Here is a 16033-nt window from a genome sequence, read left to right as displayed (position 1 = left end):
ACTGTTGAATCACAGATCTGTACCTCTGAAACAAATAATGCAATATATGTTAAGGGAAAAAAAAGAAGATAGCAGGAGGGGAAGAATGAAGGGTAAATCGGAGGGGGAGATGAATCATGAGAGACGATGGACTCTGAAAAAAAAAAACTGAGGGTTCTAGAGGGGAGGGGGTGGGGGGATGGGTTAGCCTGGTGATGGGTATTAAAGGGCACGTTCTGCGTGGAGCACTGGGTGTAATGCACAAACAATGAATCATGGAACATTACATCAAAAACTAATGATGTAGTGTATGGTAATTAACATAACAAAAAATTTAAAGAAAAAAATTAAGGAATTCTGTAAAACAGGGTGCCTGGGTGGCTCAGTCAGTTAAGCATCTGCCTTTGGCTCAGGTTGTGATCCTGGGGTCCTGGGATCGAGCCCCCCATCAGGTTCCCTGCTTGGAGAGGCTGCTTCTCCCTCTCCCTCTGCCTGCCGCTGCCCCTGCTTGTGCGCACGTGCTCTACCCGCCCCCCTGTCAGATAGATAAATAAAGTCTTTAAGAATAAAGGGGGAGAAAGAAATTCTGTAAAACAATCTGTCGGTAAGGCTAGGGTTGTGGATTGGTTTCCTGTGTACAACTGGTTTTCTCCTAAACATTAGTGAACTTGGGATGCTGTGGTTTCTGCATGCATGGCTTTTAAGACAAAATTTTAACACGAATTTGTATAACAAAGCCAAATAAAACAATAAAGAAGAACAGGGCAATGAGAGTGGGGAGCAAAGTTACCCTTATCTTTTGTTATTTATCCATTTCTAGTATTTATGTCTGCTTGTATTTGTGAAATTGAGATTTCTCTAAAATGCACTCCTCTTTCACATTAGATTGATTTCTTGTGTTCCAAGATCTTTGTCTCTGACCTCCAAATTTCCCCTTGTCTGTCCGGTGCGGTTAACTTCTCCAGGATCTTCTCCAGGATCGTGCATGAAGTTCCCAGCTCTGGGAAATCAGCTCGTTATTGGGAGTTAGGGGACAACTCCACTGTGTCACTTTCTTGGGCCAGGCCTCTGGCAAAGCTGGGTGTGTGATGCAAGTGCGTGCTGAGGGCGAGTGCTGGAAAGAGGCTGGGACCCTGAGTCCCTGCCCTTCCCCCCGGCGTTGTGTCAGTGTTGCTGCTCAGCCTGGCTCTGCACTCACAACTCTCTCTCTTTCATCTCTGTTTCAGCATGTATTCCACGGATGAAAACCTGATCCTTTCCCCGCTCCTGGGCAACGTCTGCTTCTCCAGCTCCCAGTACAGCATCTGCTTCACGCTGGGCTCCTTTGCCAAGATCTATGCTGACACCTTTGGTAAGCTCTGGCTGGCAGTCTGCCTCCCAGCTTCCCCAGAGTCATGTGTGCCTTTCCTGCTGAAGAGTTTAGAAGTGGCTTCATGCCAGAGTCCCCTGTTGGGAGCATTTTATCAACTCTTACTGTCAGAACCATTATTTTTACTCTCTTTGGCCCCTAACCCTTTTTTGGCTAAGTGGTTTCTAAAGAACAGAAAAATAAAGGTACCTGTGGAAGAAGTGGGTGAAGGGGAGCTTATTTTAGGAATAATCTCTCCCAGTGTGAGACAGGTACTGTCAGAAAGGAATGATCCACGCTCACCACACAGCCCCCTCAGACCTCTTCCTCAAAGGTGGGATCTCTTACTAGTGGTGCTTCTAGCTGTCTTTCCGACCATATCTAGGCACATCGACATTTTATAGGCCTACTCGAGAGCTCACATTGGATTTGCAGTCCACTGGGATTTCTGGCTGAGTGATTTTACAGGTCCCTGGAACCTTGATACCAGAGCCTTGGGACCCGCTTCCCAACTCAAGAGACTCTGGCGCTCTCCGCCTTTGTGCCTCCCAGTTCCCTTAGATTCCGATGATAACAACTATGTCCTGAGTGTCAAACGCTGTACCCCCTTGGGGGGTCATGATCACCCGTTTTGAGAGCTGAGGAGAGGCTCTGTGAGAGGTCTCGCAGCTGACAGGTGCTGCAGCTCCAGTGTTTCTATTCTCCCCACTCAGTTGTCCTTTGCTTGCTCTTGTGAAAGAAATGGGCAGGGGGCCTGGGTGGCTCAGTCGTTAAGCATCTGCCTTCCTCTCAGGTCATGATCCCAGGGTCCTGGGATCGAGCCCCGCGTCCGGCTCCCTGCTCCATGGGAAGCTGCTTCTCCGTCTCCCACTCCCCCTGCTTGTGTTCCTGCTCTCGCTGTGTCTCTCTCTGTCAAATAAATAAATAAAATCTTTAAAAAAAAAAAAAAGGAAAGAAATGGGCAAATACAACTTTTTTTTTTTAAATATATACATATTTACTGCAGTCTCATTGTAGAGAACTGGAAAATACAGTAAAATCTAGTCAAGCACACAAGTTCACCCGTAACCTCATAACCATAACCATTGCAAATGTTTGTTAGAGTCCTTTCTTTGTTTGGTTTTCTACATAAATGAGATCACATTTTATAGAGAAAAATATAACAGATATAAAATATATAATACAAGATAAATTTTCACTCAGTATTGGATTATAAGCATTTGCCTATTTTATTAAAGTTCATTTCTAAAAATTATTTTCTGTAATTGCCTAGTGCTCCACGTATACATAGGTGTGTTATAACTTAGCCCATTAGACATATGTTTTAGCTGTCTGTAGCTGGCTCTTTTAAAGATTTTATTTATTCATTTGAGACACAGAGATAGCATGAGCAGGGGGAGAGGCAGAGGGAGAGGGAGGAGCAGGCTCCCCACTGAGCCGGGAGCCCGACATGGGGCTCGATCCCAGGACCCTGGGATCATGACCTGAGCCGAAGACAGACGCTTAACCATCTGAGCCACCCAGGCGCCCCTGTAGCTGGCTCTTTTATTTTATTTATTTATTTTTATTTATTTATTTTTTTTAAAGATTTTTATTTATTTATTTGACAGAGAGAGACACAGTGAGAGAGGGAACACAAGCAGGGGGAGCGGGAGAGAGAGAAGTAGGCTTCCCACGGAGCAGGGAGCCCGATGTGGGGCTTGATCCCAGGACCCTGGGATCATGACCCTAGCCGAAGGCAGATGCTCAACGACTGAGCCACCCAGGCGCCCCTAGCTGGCTCTTTTAAAGAGGGGGAAATAGGGGCACCTGGGTGGCTCAGTCGTTAAGTGTCTGCCTTCAGCTCAGGTCATGATCCCAGGGTCCTGGGATCGAGTCCCACATCGGGCTCCCTGCTCAGCAGAAGCCTGCTTCTCCCTCTCCCACTCCCCCTGCTTGTGTTCCCTCTCCCGCTGTCTCTCTCTCTCAAATAAATAAATAAAAATCTTAAAAAAAAAATAAAAAGGGAGAAATGGACAATAAATGAAACTCCTCTGAGCAGGGTTCTAGTTTATAGGTTTCTGAATGTTCTTTATAACAGCATGTGAAGCAAAACCCAAGACCGTTTCTGTAACTACAATGTATTAATGATTCAGTTTCTGATTGAAGGTGGCCCTAAGCCTCAGGAGAGTATTACCCATGCTTGGAACCCACTGTTCATTTAGAGGAGCCAGCTGAGGGCTCTGACATCATCATCATGAAAAGCCGTGTATGGACTTATATAAAAGCTCTGGAAGGAATATCAGAGATTCTGAGTCCTTTCCCTTAATTTCATATATGGGAAACTATGCCCAGCGTTCCAGAACCTCCTGATGGGCTTGGGACTGGAATCTACTTGGGGTTTTTTCTCTCACACCGTACTGCCACAGTTGGTGCCCTGTCATCTTAACTAGGAATCTGGCAGGGCATGGGAAACAATCTGTGACTTGTAGAAACACTGTCTGGGGGTAGACAGAAATCCACAGAGTGATGAACAACAATGTATAGCATTAACTTGGGCAGGAGGAGATAGGGTTTGGTGGACAGGTGGGGAGTGAGGAGCTGGGCATTCCAGACTCGCAGCATTGGGCAAGGAGGCACAGAGGCAGGTGGTTTGGACCCATGGCCTGTTTAATAATGGTGGACCGTCTCACCAAGGGGAAGAGTTGAAGTAAAACTGGGCAGGCAGGGGTGGGACCACATTGAGGAGGGTTTGGAATGCCAGATTAAGGAATTTTGACTTTATTCGGTAGGCAGTTGGGAGCTATTAAAGATTGGGGTGGGGGCGCCTGGGTGGCTCAGTTGGTTAAGCGACTGCCTTCGGCTCAGGTCATGATCCTGGAGTCCCGGATCGAGTCCCGCATCGGGCTCCCTGCTCAGCGGGGAGTCTGCTTCTCCCTCTGACCCTCTTCCCTCTCATGCTCTCTAGCTCTCATTCTCTCTCTCTCAAATAAATAAATAAAATCTTTAAAAAAAAATGAATAAAGATTGGGGTGGGCTAATGGGGGCTGTAGGCCACGTGGTCTCTGTCACAACTATTTAACTTCCCTGATAGAGCACAAAGGCAGCCACAGACGATATGTAAATGAATGAGACTACGTTCCTATAAAACTTTATGAGCAGTGAAATATGAGCTGCACGTGTCACAAAATACTCTTCTTTTAGTTTAGTCAACCATTTAAACCTGCGGACAGGGGCACCTGGGTGGCTCAGTTGGTTAAGTGTCTGCCTTCAGCCCAGGTCATGGTCCCGGCGTCCTGGGATCGAGTCCCACGTCGGGCTCCCTGCTCAGCAGGGAGCCTGCTTCTCCCTCTCCCTCTGCCCCTTCCCCCTGCTTGTGCTCTTTCGCTCTCAAATGAACAAAGTATTTAAAAAAAATAAACCTGCGGACAGAACCTGTGCTTTGCTAAAGGACATGCATAGGCTGTGGACTGAACTTAACCCTCAGGGGCAGTACCTGCACAAGGCTACCCCGCAGCAGCCTGAGGCACTGACCCTACTTTGTCAAACATCCAGAGAATGCTCTGAGGTGGGACGGGGAAGATTTCTTGCATAAATCAACTACCTCAACTAATTCTCCTTTCAGGAGCTAGACTTCGTGCATGGTGGCCAACCTAAAACTTCCTGACTCTGTGTGCTTCAGCAACATACCCTCCACCCTGTTCCCCGTATTCACACACCTACCCCAAAATCCTTGAGTAAGAACGGTGCTCCTAGGCAGAACAAAAACCTGTGTCCCAGGATGGCTTCCTTCCCCAGTCAGTCTCAAGCAAACGAAACATGAAATTCATGTCCCAAGGCCACTTTCCCAGCCCCTGTAGTATCCTGGGGTCTGTAGGTGTTTCCCAGGATCCAAGTTCTCTCTCACAACCTGCTTAAGAAAGATACACATATGGGGCACCTGGGTGGCTCAGATGGTTGAGCGTCTGCCTTCAGCTCAGGTCATGATCCCAGGGTCCTGGGATTGAGCCCCACATTGGGCTCCTGGCTCAGCAGGGAGCCTGTTTTTCCTCTCCCTCTGCCTCTCTCCCTGCTCATGCTCCCTCTCTCTCTGTGTCTCAAGTGAATAAATAAAATCTTTAAAAAGAAAAAGAGAGATACACATATAAATAAATGAAAAAATGCCACAAAGTTACATTTAAAAAATTAATGAAAATAAAGGTGGGAGTGGGCTGACGTGTGCAAAGCTGATGGAAGGTAGGCTAGAGAGAGGAGAGAGTGCAGGAAGGAACACCCATTTAGACATTTTTACCAATATTCAGATAACAGGATTGCAAATATTGGATTCCTGTTATCTGTGAGATCGAAAAGGCGGAGATGGGTTGGAGAGACGTTCACCCCTTCTTTCAGTGAGCATTTATTACACTTCTGTAGCACGCTAGGCCTGGTTCTTGTGAGTACTGTGAGTATGCTATACCATACATTAAGTGTAGTAGTAGAGGTGTGTGATGGACATAGTGATTCAGAGGAGAGAGCTTCACTAATGTGGGAAAGAAGGGAAGAATTTGGTAATTAACAAAGTGGGGAAGAAAAAGATTGTGAGCCTGGATGAAGTGCCAAGGGTAGCCTCACTGAAAGAACAGTCTGAAGGGGAACACAGCTGTAGGGAAAAGGTGATGAATTCCGTGTTTGCCATCGTGAGTGAGTGAGAACAGTCTGAAATCTGGATAGAAATACTCATGAGCTAGTTGGTGATGTCAGTGATCCAATTGACTGTTACAGGAGCTCTTGAGTGAGATCTTGAATTTTAAAAGCCCCCATTGCTTGGCTCAGTCTGACCAGGATTAAGGGTTACAATCAAACTAAAAAGATTAATTGGTAAAAGATGAGACAAAGGTTGGCTTTGGTGTTTTCTCACCAGAGGACTAGATGTCTGCCTTCCAGAGGCTTAGGGCTAGTCGGAGCTTTAGCATGGCACCGCAGCTGGGAGACTGCCCCACTGGCAGCAGAGATCGAGAAAGAATGAGGGAGGGCGCCTGGGTGGCTCAGTTGGTTAAGCGACTGCCTTCGGCTCAGGTCATGATCCTGGAGTCCCAGGATCGAGTCCCGCATCAGGCTCCCTGCTCAGCGAGGAACCTGCTTCTCCCTCTGGCCCTCCCCCCTCTCATGTGCTCGCTCTCTCTCTCTCATTCTCACTCTCTCAAAATAAATAAATCAATCTTTAAAAAAAAAAAAAAGAATGAGGGAGCCATTAAGCTGCACTTCTAGAAGGAACTGGGTTGCAGAGCATAACATGTGGGCAGTTGAGCCTGTTTTATCAAAGGAAAGAGTATAAACCATACCCTTGTCCATAGCTCAGTTTTTTGTTTGCTAGACATGGACTAGACCTGGAGCCACTTCTAGGTGCTTGTTTTGGCTCCAGCGTAGTCTTGTCAACTTTGGGCCAGTTCTACCCTTGTGTGTGCCTCAATGTCTTTGCCTGCCTGCCTGGGTAGAAGGAAATGTCCGGACCTTGGAAAGGAAGGTGCTAGAATTCCTCAGCTGTAAACCACTTATGCACCTGGAACAGACTTTCAAACAGTACTTAGATAGATTATAATCGTATATCTTCTCTTACAGGTGACATTAACTACCAGGAATTTGCTAAAAGACTCTGGGGTGACATTTATTTCAACCCCAAAACGTAAGTAGAATGGGGAAATGACTCTTTAGAGGGGGGATCCATTTTCCCAGGAAGTGAAGACAGAGAAAGAGTTCCTAAGATTAAAACCTACTTTGTTATTCGCCATGACAGTCATCTTTCCTCCTCTAAGTGGGTTGGCTTCATGAGCTCTTAACAGGACGAGGCTGTTTCTCTTGAGGTCTTCACAGTTCAGCTTAGGTGTGCACGCAAGTCATAACCATGTACCCTCTCAGGAATCTCTCTTTGGAAATATGATCACACACACGTTCCTTCCCCTTGACCCTGCTCAGATTCAGAACTTAGGAGATTCACCCTTGGGGTCAGTGACATGCCTTCTCCCTGCTGGCTCACCCATAACTCTTTTTTTTCCTCTTTAGACGAAAGTTCACCAAAAAGGCCCCAACCAGCAGCTCCCAGAGGAGCTTTGTGGAGTTTATCTTGGAGCCCCTTTATAAGATCCTTGCTCAGGTGAGTGTGTCAGGCTGCCTGGTTCAGGTCTGCCTTTGTAAGCATGAGGTGGAAAAGCTAGTGAACTCACACTTACCCTTGCCCCTAAACCTGCTCAGTTTCATATTACTAAGTGTGAGGTTAGTTGATCACCAGTCTTCTAGATCTAGAACACTATAGTCCTCTAAATGCTGTTGAATTCAGAGTGAAGGGAGAAGATATGGAAGAAGGAAAAGGCCTTGGAGAAATTTGTGTAAAGATTTTGTCTATTCAAAAGAATATGACACTTGAGAACTAATAATTTCAGCTGTGGGGATTTGATTTACAGATCAAATTAAGAAGGTACTCCAGGTTTAACATATATGTAACATATATGTTAAAGCATTATTTACAACACCAGGGGGAAAAACTGGAAATAAGTTAAATGTTTACCAATGAGAATCTGATTAAATGAATTATGGTACTTCTCAAATGAAGTGTTTTGCATCCATTAACAGAATGGGTGTATGAGCTTGCTTTTAATGACTTTTCTGGGCCTGTATGTATGTGATGTTTATCAAATTGAAAAGGATGCATCATGGGGCACCTGGCTGGCTCGGTCAGTAGAGCATGCGACTCTTGATCTCTGGGTCATGAGTTCAAGCCCCATGTTGGGCATAGAGCTGACTTGAAAAAAGAAAAAAGGATGCGTCAGACAGTGGTAAGGATGTAGTTAAACATGTGGGATGCTTCGAAGAAGAGAGCATAGTGTTGCGTTACATGAATTTGTGCTACCTAAAAGGCAGAAGTAGAAGGGTAACATTGTATGGGAATTTTCATAGATCTTTTTTCCAAGACAGTTATAAAATATTCAAGTGTTTAATAAGCCCTGGGCACAGTGAACACACACACATACACAAAATATGTGTGGCCATTCCAGCTGACAAAAAAATAAAACATAGCAAAAAGACAAAAGAGCATGATTAAAATTTATTAGTGCTGAAAAATAATTAGTATCCTGTGTCAGACTGGAATGGATTAATAAAAGAAATTTATAGAATCTGTCTCGGTAGAGACCTTGAGTCTGCTAAGGATGATTTAGCTTGGCCTTGCCCTACCAATAGATGGACTGCTGGTGACCTTTTTTGGTTCCTTCCGGTGCAGTGATCCTCTAAATCTGAGAAGTCTCTAAAATAGGGAAGGGTAGGGTAAGGATCTCCTGAGTGGGCTGAGGTGCTGCTTTTCAGACACCAGGGGGCAGCACTGAAGGTCCATTTGAGAGGTCCAGGTTTATTGGCTGGTGTGGGCATTTAACCAAGCCCTTTTCACCCGGGGTTGGTTTGAAGAGTGGGTACCAAAGATTTCTGGGAAACCAAATAGTTGTCCTTGCCAGGAGCTCTTCCTGTAGAAGAGAACTTAGTGCAGTGACCCTTCAAATTGCCCTCTGCCCTTGCCCTCTATGGCAGGCACCACACCAGGGCTGTCACTACAGCTGACGTGTCTGCTACCCACACAGGTTGTAGGTGACGTGGACACCAGCCTCCCCAGGACTCTGGACGAGCTTGGCATTCACCTGACCAAGGAGGAGCTGAAGCTGAACATCCGCCCCCTGCTCAGGCTGGTCTGCAAAAAATTCTTTGGCGAGTTCACAGGTAACAAAAGAGCTCACGGCCCCTTTCCCATCCCCATCATCATGTTCTGCCACATGTATCCTGTGGAGCTTTTCCTCATCCCACGGCGGTGTTCAGAGATGTGAGGCTCTTTTAAAGAAACTGCAAGTCGGGATGTCCAGCACCTGGATTTTCTTCCTAGCTGTCTTCTTCAGTGGACGGTACCAAGAAGTCTGTCTTGGAAAACAGAAGCAATTAAATTTCCCTATCAGGAGGAGCATGCATTTAAATAAAAGAGATGGGGAAGCAGATTCTGAGGTTCTAGTATTTTTGCCAGGGTGTTAGGAAGATAGACTCATGAGTGATGGGAAGTAGTGGGGAAAACACCAGGCCCGATTTCTCTTTCCTCCGAGCTCCTGTCTCCTCTATTTGAGTGGCAGGGAAGGCAGGTGATACAGTAGAACAAGACCCAGACCAGTTGAGAAAAGACCTGAGTCTTGCTCCTATTGTGGCCCTGACCCTTCCATGTGGTGAGACCCTGGGGCAGCCACCCAATTCTTCTGTGACTCAATTTCTCATCTGTAAAATAAGTGAGGCGGGAAAGGTAATGTCTAAGGGCCCCCTCAGCAGTCTGGTGGGAATTAGATGTCTGAATCCTCCCAAGTACATAATTTTAGCAGTTTATTATGGGCTGGCCATCAGTCTGACCTAGGAGATACCAACTGAAAACACATCTGCCTTCCCCAAGGTGCTCATGGAGTCCTCTCTTGCATGGCTCATTAGCCATTAGAAAAACAGGATCGTGTATAGAACGGAGACGTGTGCAGTGTTTGCCAAAGGAAAAGAGTCAATTTAGGGATTGTTCTAAGTAGATTTAAAGAGAGAGGGTACTTACTTAGTGTAAGCGCTCAGTAAGTGCTCATATTCAATAAAAGATCGTGGATTGGTAGAGCTACTTGAAAATTTTTGTCAGCTGAGTTCCAAGGAACCACTGAGCCCTGCTTCTTGCTCTTCTCTGACATAGGTGTGGTGCCATAACTTTTAGACCCGAACATCAGTCCTCTGGCTTTTAGCGCTCTGGCTATCACAAGTACATCCGTAACTCACTGCTCACTTCCCCCTGTGAGAGTGTATGGTAATGGCTTGCTCTTCTCCCTCCACAGGTTTTGTGGACATGTGTGTGCAGCATATCCCCTCTCCAAAGGTGGGCGCCAAGCCCAAGATAGAGCATACCTACACCGGTGGTGTGGATTCTGATCTCGGCGAGGCCATGAGCGACTGTGACCCTGATGTAAGGGAAAGCCCCCATTTGTCTTGATTTTTCCCCTCCTGTGTGGGGATGCTGTTGTCTGGTCATAGGAAGAATGCCGCCTTTCTACCCTTGTTTGCCACTCACTCCCCATGAGCAAAGCCAAACAGACCTGCATTCAAAGCCTAATGGTATGATCTTGGGAACATTATTCAGTCTTTCTAAGAGTCTTGGTCTATGAAATGAAGGTAATAATACATATGTGATTGTTACAAGAATTGAATAAGAGAAAGTATTACATTTGTGTTCAGCATGGTGCCTGACAGTAAAGAGTCAACAAATGGGAGCTAACCTTGTCAGCCTTGGGCTTTAAAAAGATCTTTCCCAGGGGCGCCTGACTGGCTCCATCAGCAGAGCGTGTGACTGTTGATCTTGGGGTCATGAGTTCAAGTCCCACATTGAGTGTTCAGCTTACTTTAAAAATAAGTCAATAAATAAAACTAAAAATTAAAAAATAGAACAGTCTTTCCCAGCCATTCCTAAGTCAGTCGAGTTTCTCGGCATAAACATACAACCAGTTGAGAATTGTGAGTTATGTCTTCGGCAGGAATTTGGGGCAAGCACGTCTTGTAATCTTCAAGTTAACAGTGCCAGGCTGCTATCGTAAACCTACTTTTCTTTGCCATTGCCCTCATCCCCCTAGAGAAAAGGAAAAGAGTTTTCTTGCTATGCCTGTGACATTTATTAACTAAGCAGGGGGTAGGGCATGGTTTGGGATTTTCCCAGGAGATTGACTTATCTTCCTCCAGGTCTGGGCAGCCTCTTCCCAGAGCTCATGTCATTGCTGTCAAGGGAGATAGAGACCGTGGTATTTACCATGGGAATATGTGTGGTTGAGCCCACACTCTGTCCCCATCTCCAGGGTCCCCTGATGTGCCACACTACCAAGATGTACAGCACAGATGATGGAGTTCAGTTTCATGCCTTCGGCCGGGTGCTAAGTGGCACCATCCACGCTGGGCAGCCTGTGAAGGTATTGGGGGAGAACTACACCCTGGAGGATGAGGAAGACTCCCAGATATGCACCGTGGGCCGCCTCTGGATCTCTGTGGCCAGGTACCGCCAACCACAGCCTATAGAGGCATCCCTTGGTCTTGTCACTGGAGCTGCCACAAGGAGCTGGAAGGAGTAGTCCTCCTTGGAAGCACAGCGGCTGCGTGGCCCCCTACAGTAGATCAGCTGACCCTCCCTCACATCTGTTGACTTTCAGTTCTTACTACCCAGAGTTGCTAGGGCCAAAAGGCAGCTACTGTTGGGATAATGCCAAGAGCCTTGCTTTCGCGTTTTGAATGGCTTGTATAAACTTTTGAAACAGGATTTCTATTTTTACTCTTAATTCTCTCTTCCTTTTCTGTGTTCCTAAGTCATAACCTTTATGTTCCTTCCCAAAAGAAGTTGTCTCCCAGCCTCCACTGACTATTCTTTGACCAAGACAGAAGATTTTGCTGGATCCCTTATAGCTTCCCCATCTTCAGAATCAGAGTTAGCTTGGGCCTCTGGGCTGCCTGTGAGTTCCTAAGCCTGGCTTCTCAGCTAGCAAGCAGAGTGGAGGCAGTCCTGTTCCTGCCATTGCTGCCGCACCTTGCCGCCAGCCCCCGTCCCCTCTCCCAGATCCACCCGTTCCCTAGAAGGCAGAAGACTGATGAGCTGGGACAGTCACAGTGTCTTCTAGGATGCTTCTGGCATTAACTTACATTCTACCCCTTGGGCAGTGCCTTGCTTACCACTAGTATCCAACTGGAACTGGGTTTTCCTGTTTTGTCCTCTCACAGTACCACGCACTTTTCTTTCATGTGCTAATCAGTTTGTAACTCCAGTTGAACAGCACAGGTTTGAGCTACATGGGTCCACTTTAATGTGGGTAATTTTTTTTTTCAATAAATACACTATAGTCCTGTAAACATATTTTTTCTTCTTTAGGACTTAGTATTTTTTTTTAGCTTACTTTATTGTAAGAATACAGTGTAGAATACATGTAACACAGAATATGTGTTAATCGACTGTGTTTATGTTATCAATAAGGCTTCCAGCGAACAGTAGGCTGTTAGTAGTTAAGTTTTGGGAGGAGTCAGGACATACACGTGGAGTTTCAACTGCATGGGGGGTCGGCGCCCCTAACCTCCACATTGTTCAAGAGTTACCTGTACGTATATGTGAGGTTATATGATTGGTTGTTTATTGTGTCCTTCCCTGCTGGAATATGTCTGTCTGGTTCAGCCCTGCGCCTGGCTCAGTGCCTGGCACCCCTCTTTATTTCACATATCTGTTGCTCCAGGTACCACATTGAGGTGAATCGTGTTCCTGCTGGCAACTGGGTTCTGATTGAAGGTGTTGATCAACCAATTGTGAAGACAGCGACCATAACTGAACCCCGAGGCAATGAGGAGGTAGAGTTTTTTGAAAAAGCAGCTGGATTAGTTTAACCTAGAGGGTCACACGGAGCCAGACCACACGGGAGCAACCAGCAACAGAACTCACGGGGTACTAACCCAGAGTCATGACCACTTCCTGGTTCCGGGCCTCTGCAGTGTTCTCGATCTGACCCTGCTCAATTCTCCCTGCACTCTGCTCGGATGCTAGGAATTAGGAGGAGTTCCTTTATCTTTCCCTCTCTCTCTATTCTGCCCAAATGCACAGAATAAACAGCCCTTCAGGCTGCCTCCAAGCAGCACTATGGCTTCTGTTGGGGCAATGGTCTGCTCCTCTCTGACCTCTGCATCTTTGGTGCCTACTCAGTCCAGGTGCCCACATTCTTCTGCATTTTGAATCTCAGGCTCAGATTTTCCGGCCCTTGAAGTTCAACACCACATCTGTTATCAAGATTGCTGTGGAACCGGTCAACCCCTCAGAGCTGCCCAAGATGCTGGATGGTCTGCGCAAGGTCAACAAGAGCTATCCATCCCTCACCACCAAGGTACGCTCAGGGTGTGTGGGAGCTGCCAGGCCCCATTGCCCAGCTGATGGCTCTGTGCTGCCCACGGCCTCTTGTCCACCAGGTGTGCCTGATCTGCTTCCAGCAGCCTATGTCAGGAGCAAGTATCCCCGTCTGCCGCTATCATTTCAAAGCAGGACGTGGGGGCGCGGGGGGCAGTGAGAGTGCACATGTGTGTGTTCATATCCCACAGTATCTTTCAATGGGAAAGAGAGGTGTCCTGGAGAGTACACTTTGAATTGATTTTTCCAGAAAATATAGAGGGAAAAGTGAGTCATTCTGATTCTTCTACATTCTTGAGCCTTCTAGCATACTTTTCTGAGTAGTTGGCCAGGGCTAAAACGTCAACTTATGTCTGTAGACATAGGGCAGGGTGTTCCCTAAACGGTTGTGACAGAAATAAATTGGTGACCTTATGCCCAGTAGCACTGTTGCTGAATGGTCCAGATGTCTTGAGGATTAACTCATAGGTCCCTGTTCCGCAGTGGTCCTTGAAGAGGCTAGAACTGCTGCTGAGCAGTGGCTTTCCAGAGTGGGTTCGGGCACTGCTGCCTGGGGTCTCATGTTGATTCTGGTGCTGGCTGTTGTTGCTGGCACAGGAGGTCCAGGCTGTGACTGCCAGAGCTGTTGCATTTCAGGTGGAAGAGTCTGGGGAGCATGTGATTCTAGGTACTGGGGAGCTCTACTTGGACTGTGTGATGCACGACTTGCGGAAGATGTACTCAGAGATCGACATCAAGGTAAATCGGCGTCCTCTTTCTTCAGCGCCTGCCCGGCCAGGAGCTTGACTCACGGCTCCAGTCTGATTTTACAGGCAGCCAAACCCTTGATTGGCCTGGAAGGCCTGAGGGAAGAGGGGGGCACCAGGAGAAGAGACGTGTTTGGGAAAAGCATGACCTGTTGCTCCCTATATGGGAAGGTATTTGAGATCTGGTTTGCCCCTTCCTGCAGGGTTATTCTCAATGTCATATGTTTAAAGTCAAGGCTCCCAAGCCAAAATGATTCTTGGTTTTTTGTTAAGAAAACTGTTACACAACCCATCTTTGGTGATTAGGGCTCAGTGGATCATTTCAGGGAGTGAGGACTGGCCCTCCTGGGTTTGCTGTCAGGTCATGATGTGGCCCCTCAGTTCAAGTGCGCCTTCTTGGTACACACATTTTCTCCTAGTTCCTGTGGTGGTGGGAGTGAGTGCCCTTACGTACCTGTCTTAGATGCTCCTTCTGATGTGCCGAGGACTGGTGCTCTAGAAGATACTGAGTTCCCTGGGAGCAGGCCGTGTGGGAGCCTCAGGGAGGAGCTGTGCTACCCAGAGCCAGGGGTTCAGAATGGAACAGGGACCTGGCAGGTCCAGGCAGTCCCTAGTGCCCGCTGTGACAGCCACGGGAGCTGTTCAGTGAGCGGTGGGGGGGGTGGCTGAACAGATGTTGGAAGAGACCTTGGGGGACTATCATTTAGGCCCAGGTTCGACTTGCACTTAACTCTTGGCTGAGGAACACCAACTCCGCACTCGGCTAAGCTTTCTCAGGCTACTTAGTGCTGGTACGGACTTTTAGCCCACTATGGGACTTGTTGCTGATGCTGATTAAGAACGGGGTGTTACTGCAGGGGTGGTGCCAAGGGGACCTCAGAATTCCCTTTGGCAGAAGATTGTCCTTCCAACAAATCGAGACCTTGCCTAACAATTTATTCTGTTTCCCAGGTGGCTGACCCTGTTGTCACGTTTTGTGAGACGGTGGTGGAAACATCTTCCCTCAAGTGCTTTGCTGAAACGCCCAATAAGAAGTGAGCTGGGGGTCTGAGTGACCCTGGGACTGACAGGGGACACTCTCCTCTCCCTGCGCCACTCCACCCTAATCACAAGCATTGTGGAAACAGAGACCCCCTGAGTCTTGGGATGGGGTCTTAGGATGCTGGAGTTTTACCCCAGCACTCTCATTCCTTAGGCCTGTAGACATGATGCTGTGGGATTCTTTGCCAAAAGTACCCCAAGGATGAGTGTCCACGTTGCCACTTCTTTCTTTGTAATATGATCGTCTTAAAATCTTGCCCTAGCAGCAGCTCCACTGTTTTTTGTTTTTTTAAGATTCTATTTTTAAGTAATCTCTACACCCAGCATGGGGCTCAAACTCACGACCCTGAGATCAGGAGCCACATGCTCCACTGAGGGAGCCAGGCAGGCGCCCTGAGACCTCACTTTTTTAAAGAGTGGTAGATTTGAATGAAGAAGACAGAAGATGAACCCTTTTTGCTCTACTCTGGCCCATCTGGCTTCTACTGGTGTCACTGCCTTGCCAGCCTTTTCTTAGGAATGCGCCTTCTCTGAGTCCTGCTGATCCTCATCATTACCCGTGTCCTGTCTGACTAGGAACAAGATCACCATGATTGCCGAGCCTCTTGAGAAGGGCCTCGCCGAGGACATAGAGAATGAGGTGGTCCAGATCACCTGGAACAGGTGAGAATGTGGCTGTGGTTCCAAGGCTTGAAAGGAGACGAGGCGCCACAGCCTGCCCGCCCAGTCTCTAATGCCACCTGTCCTGGGAAGTGAACTGTCCTCCAGGAAGGCCGGATCTGTGACCCCAGCAGGCAGTAACCGCAGAGCTGCTGGATACCTCCTTGTCTCCTCTTTCCCCTGCAGGAAGAAACTGGGAGAATTCTTCCAGACCAAGTATGATTGGGATCTGCTGGCTGCACGTTCTATCTGGGCTTTCGGCCCTGATGCCACCGGCCCCAACATCCTGGTGGATGATACCCTGCCCTCTGAGGTACAGCAGAACTAATGGGAGCCACT

The 16033-nt window shown here is 47.4% G+C and overlaps 1 protein-coding gene across 1 annotated transcript in view; it reads left to right on the top strand.

The window, feature by feature from the left end:
- EFTUD2 (elongation factor Tu GTP binding domain containing 2) overlaps positions 1 to 16033 on the top strand; it is a 42752-nt gene that overhangs the window by 23699 nt on the left and 3020 nt on the right. Inside the window, exons 11-22 of the mRNA XM_027625565.1 lie at positions 1206 to 1330; positions 6905 to 6968; positions 7346 to 7436; positions 8911 to 9046; positions 10168 to 10295; positions 11176 to 11369; positions 12589 to 12700; positions 13087 to 13227; positions 13884 to 13985; positions 14945 to 15027; positions 15611 to 15697; positions 15881 to 16007. Of these exons, the coding sequence (XP_027481366.1) occupies positions 1206 to 1330; positions 6905 to 6968; positions 7346 to 7436; positions 8911 to 9046; positions 10168 to 10295; positions 11176 to 11369; positions 12589 to 12700; positions 13087 to 13227; positions 13884 to 13985; positions 14945 to 15027; positions 15611 to 15697; positions 15881 to 16007 (1390 nt within the window). The remainder of the gene's footprint in view (positions 1 to 1205; positions 1331 to 6904; positions 6969 to 7345; positions 7437 to 8910; positions 9047 to 10167; positions 10296 to 11175; positions 11370 to 12588; positions 12701 to 13086; positions 13228 to 13883; positions 13986 to 14944; positions 15028 to 15610; positions 15698 to 15880; positions 16008 to 16033) is intronic.

Source organism: Zalophus californianus, chromosome 16 (genome assembly GCF_009762305.2).
Source record: "Zalophus californianus isolate mZalCal1 chromosome 16, mZalCal1.pri.v2, whole genome shotgun sequence".
NCBI lineage: Eukaryota > Metazoa > Chordata > Mammalia > Carnivora > Otariidae > Zalophus > Zalophus californianus.
The sequence above is the reverse complement of the archived record's forward strand: the minus strand, read 5'-3'. Positions and strand labels throughout refer to the sequence as shown.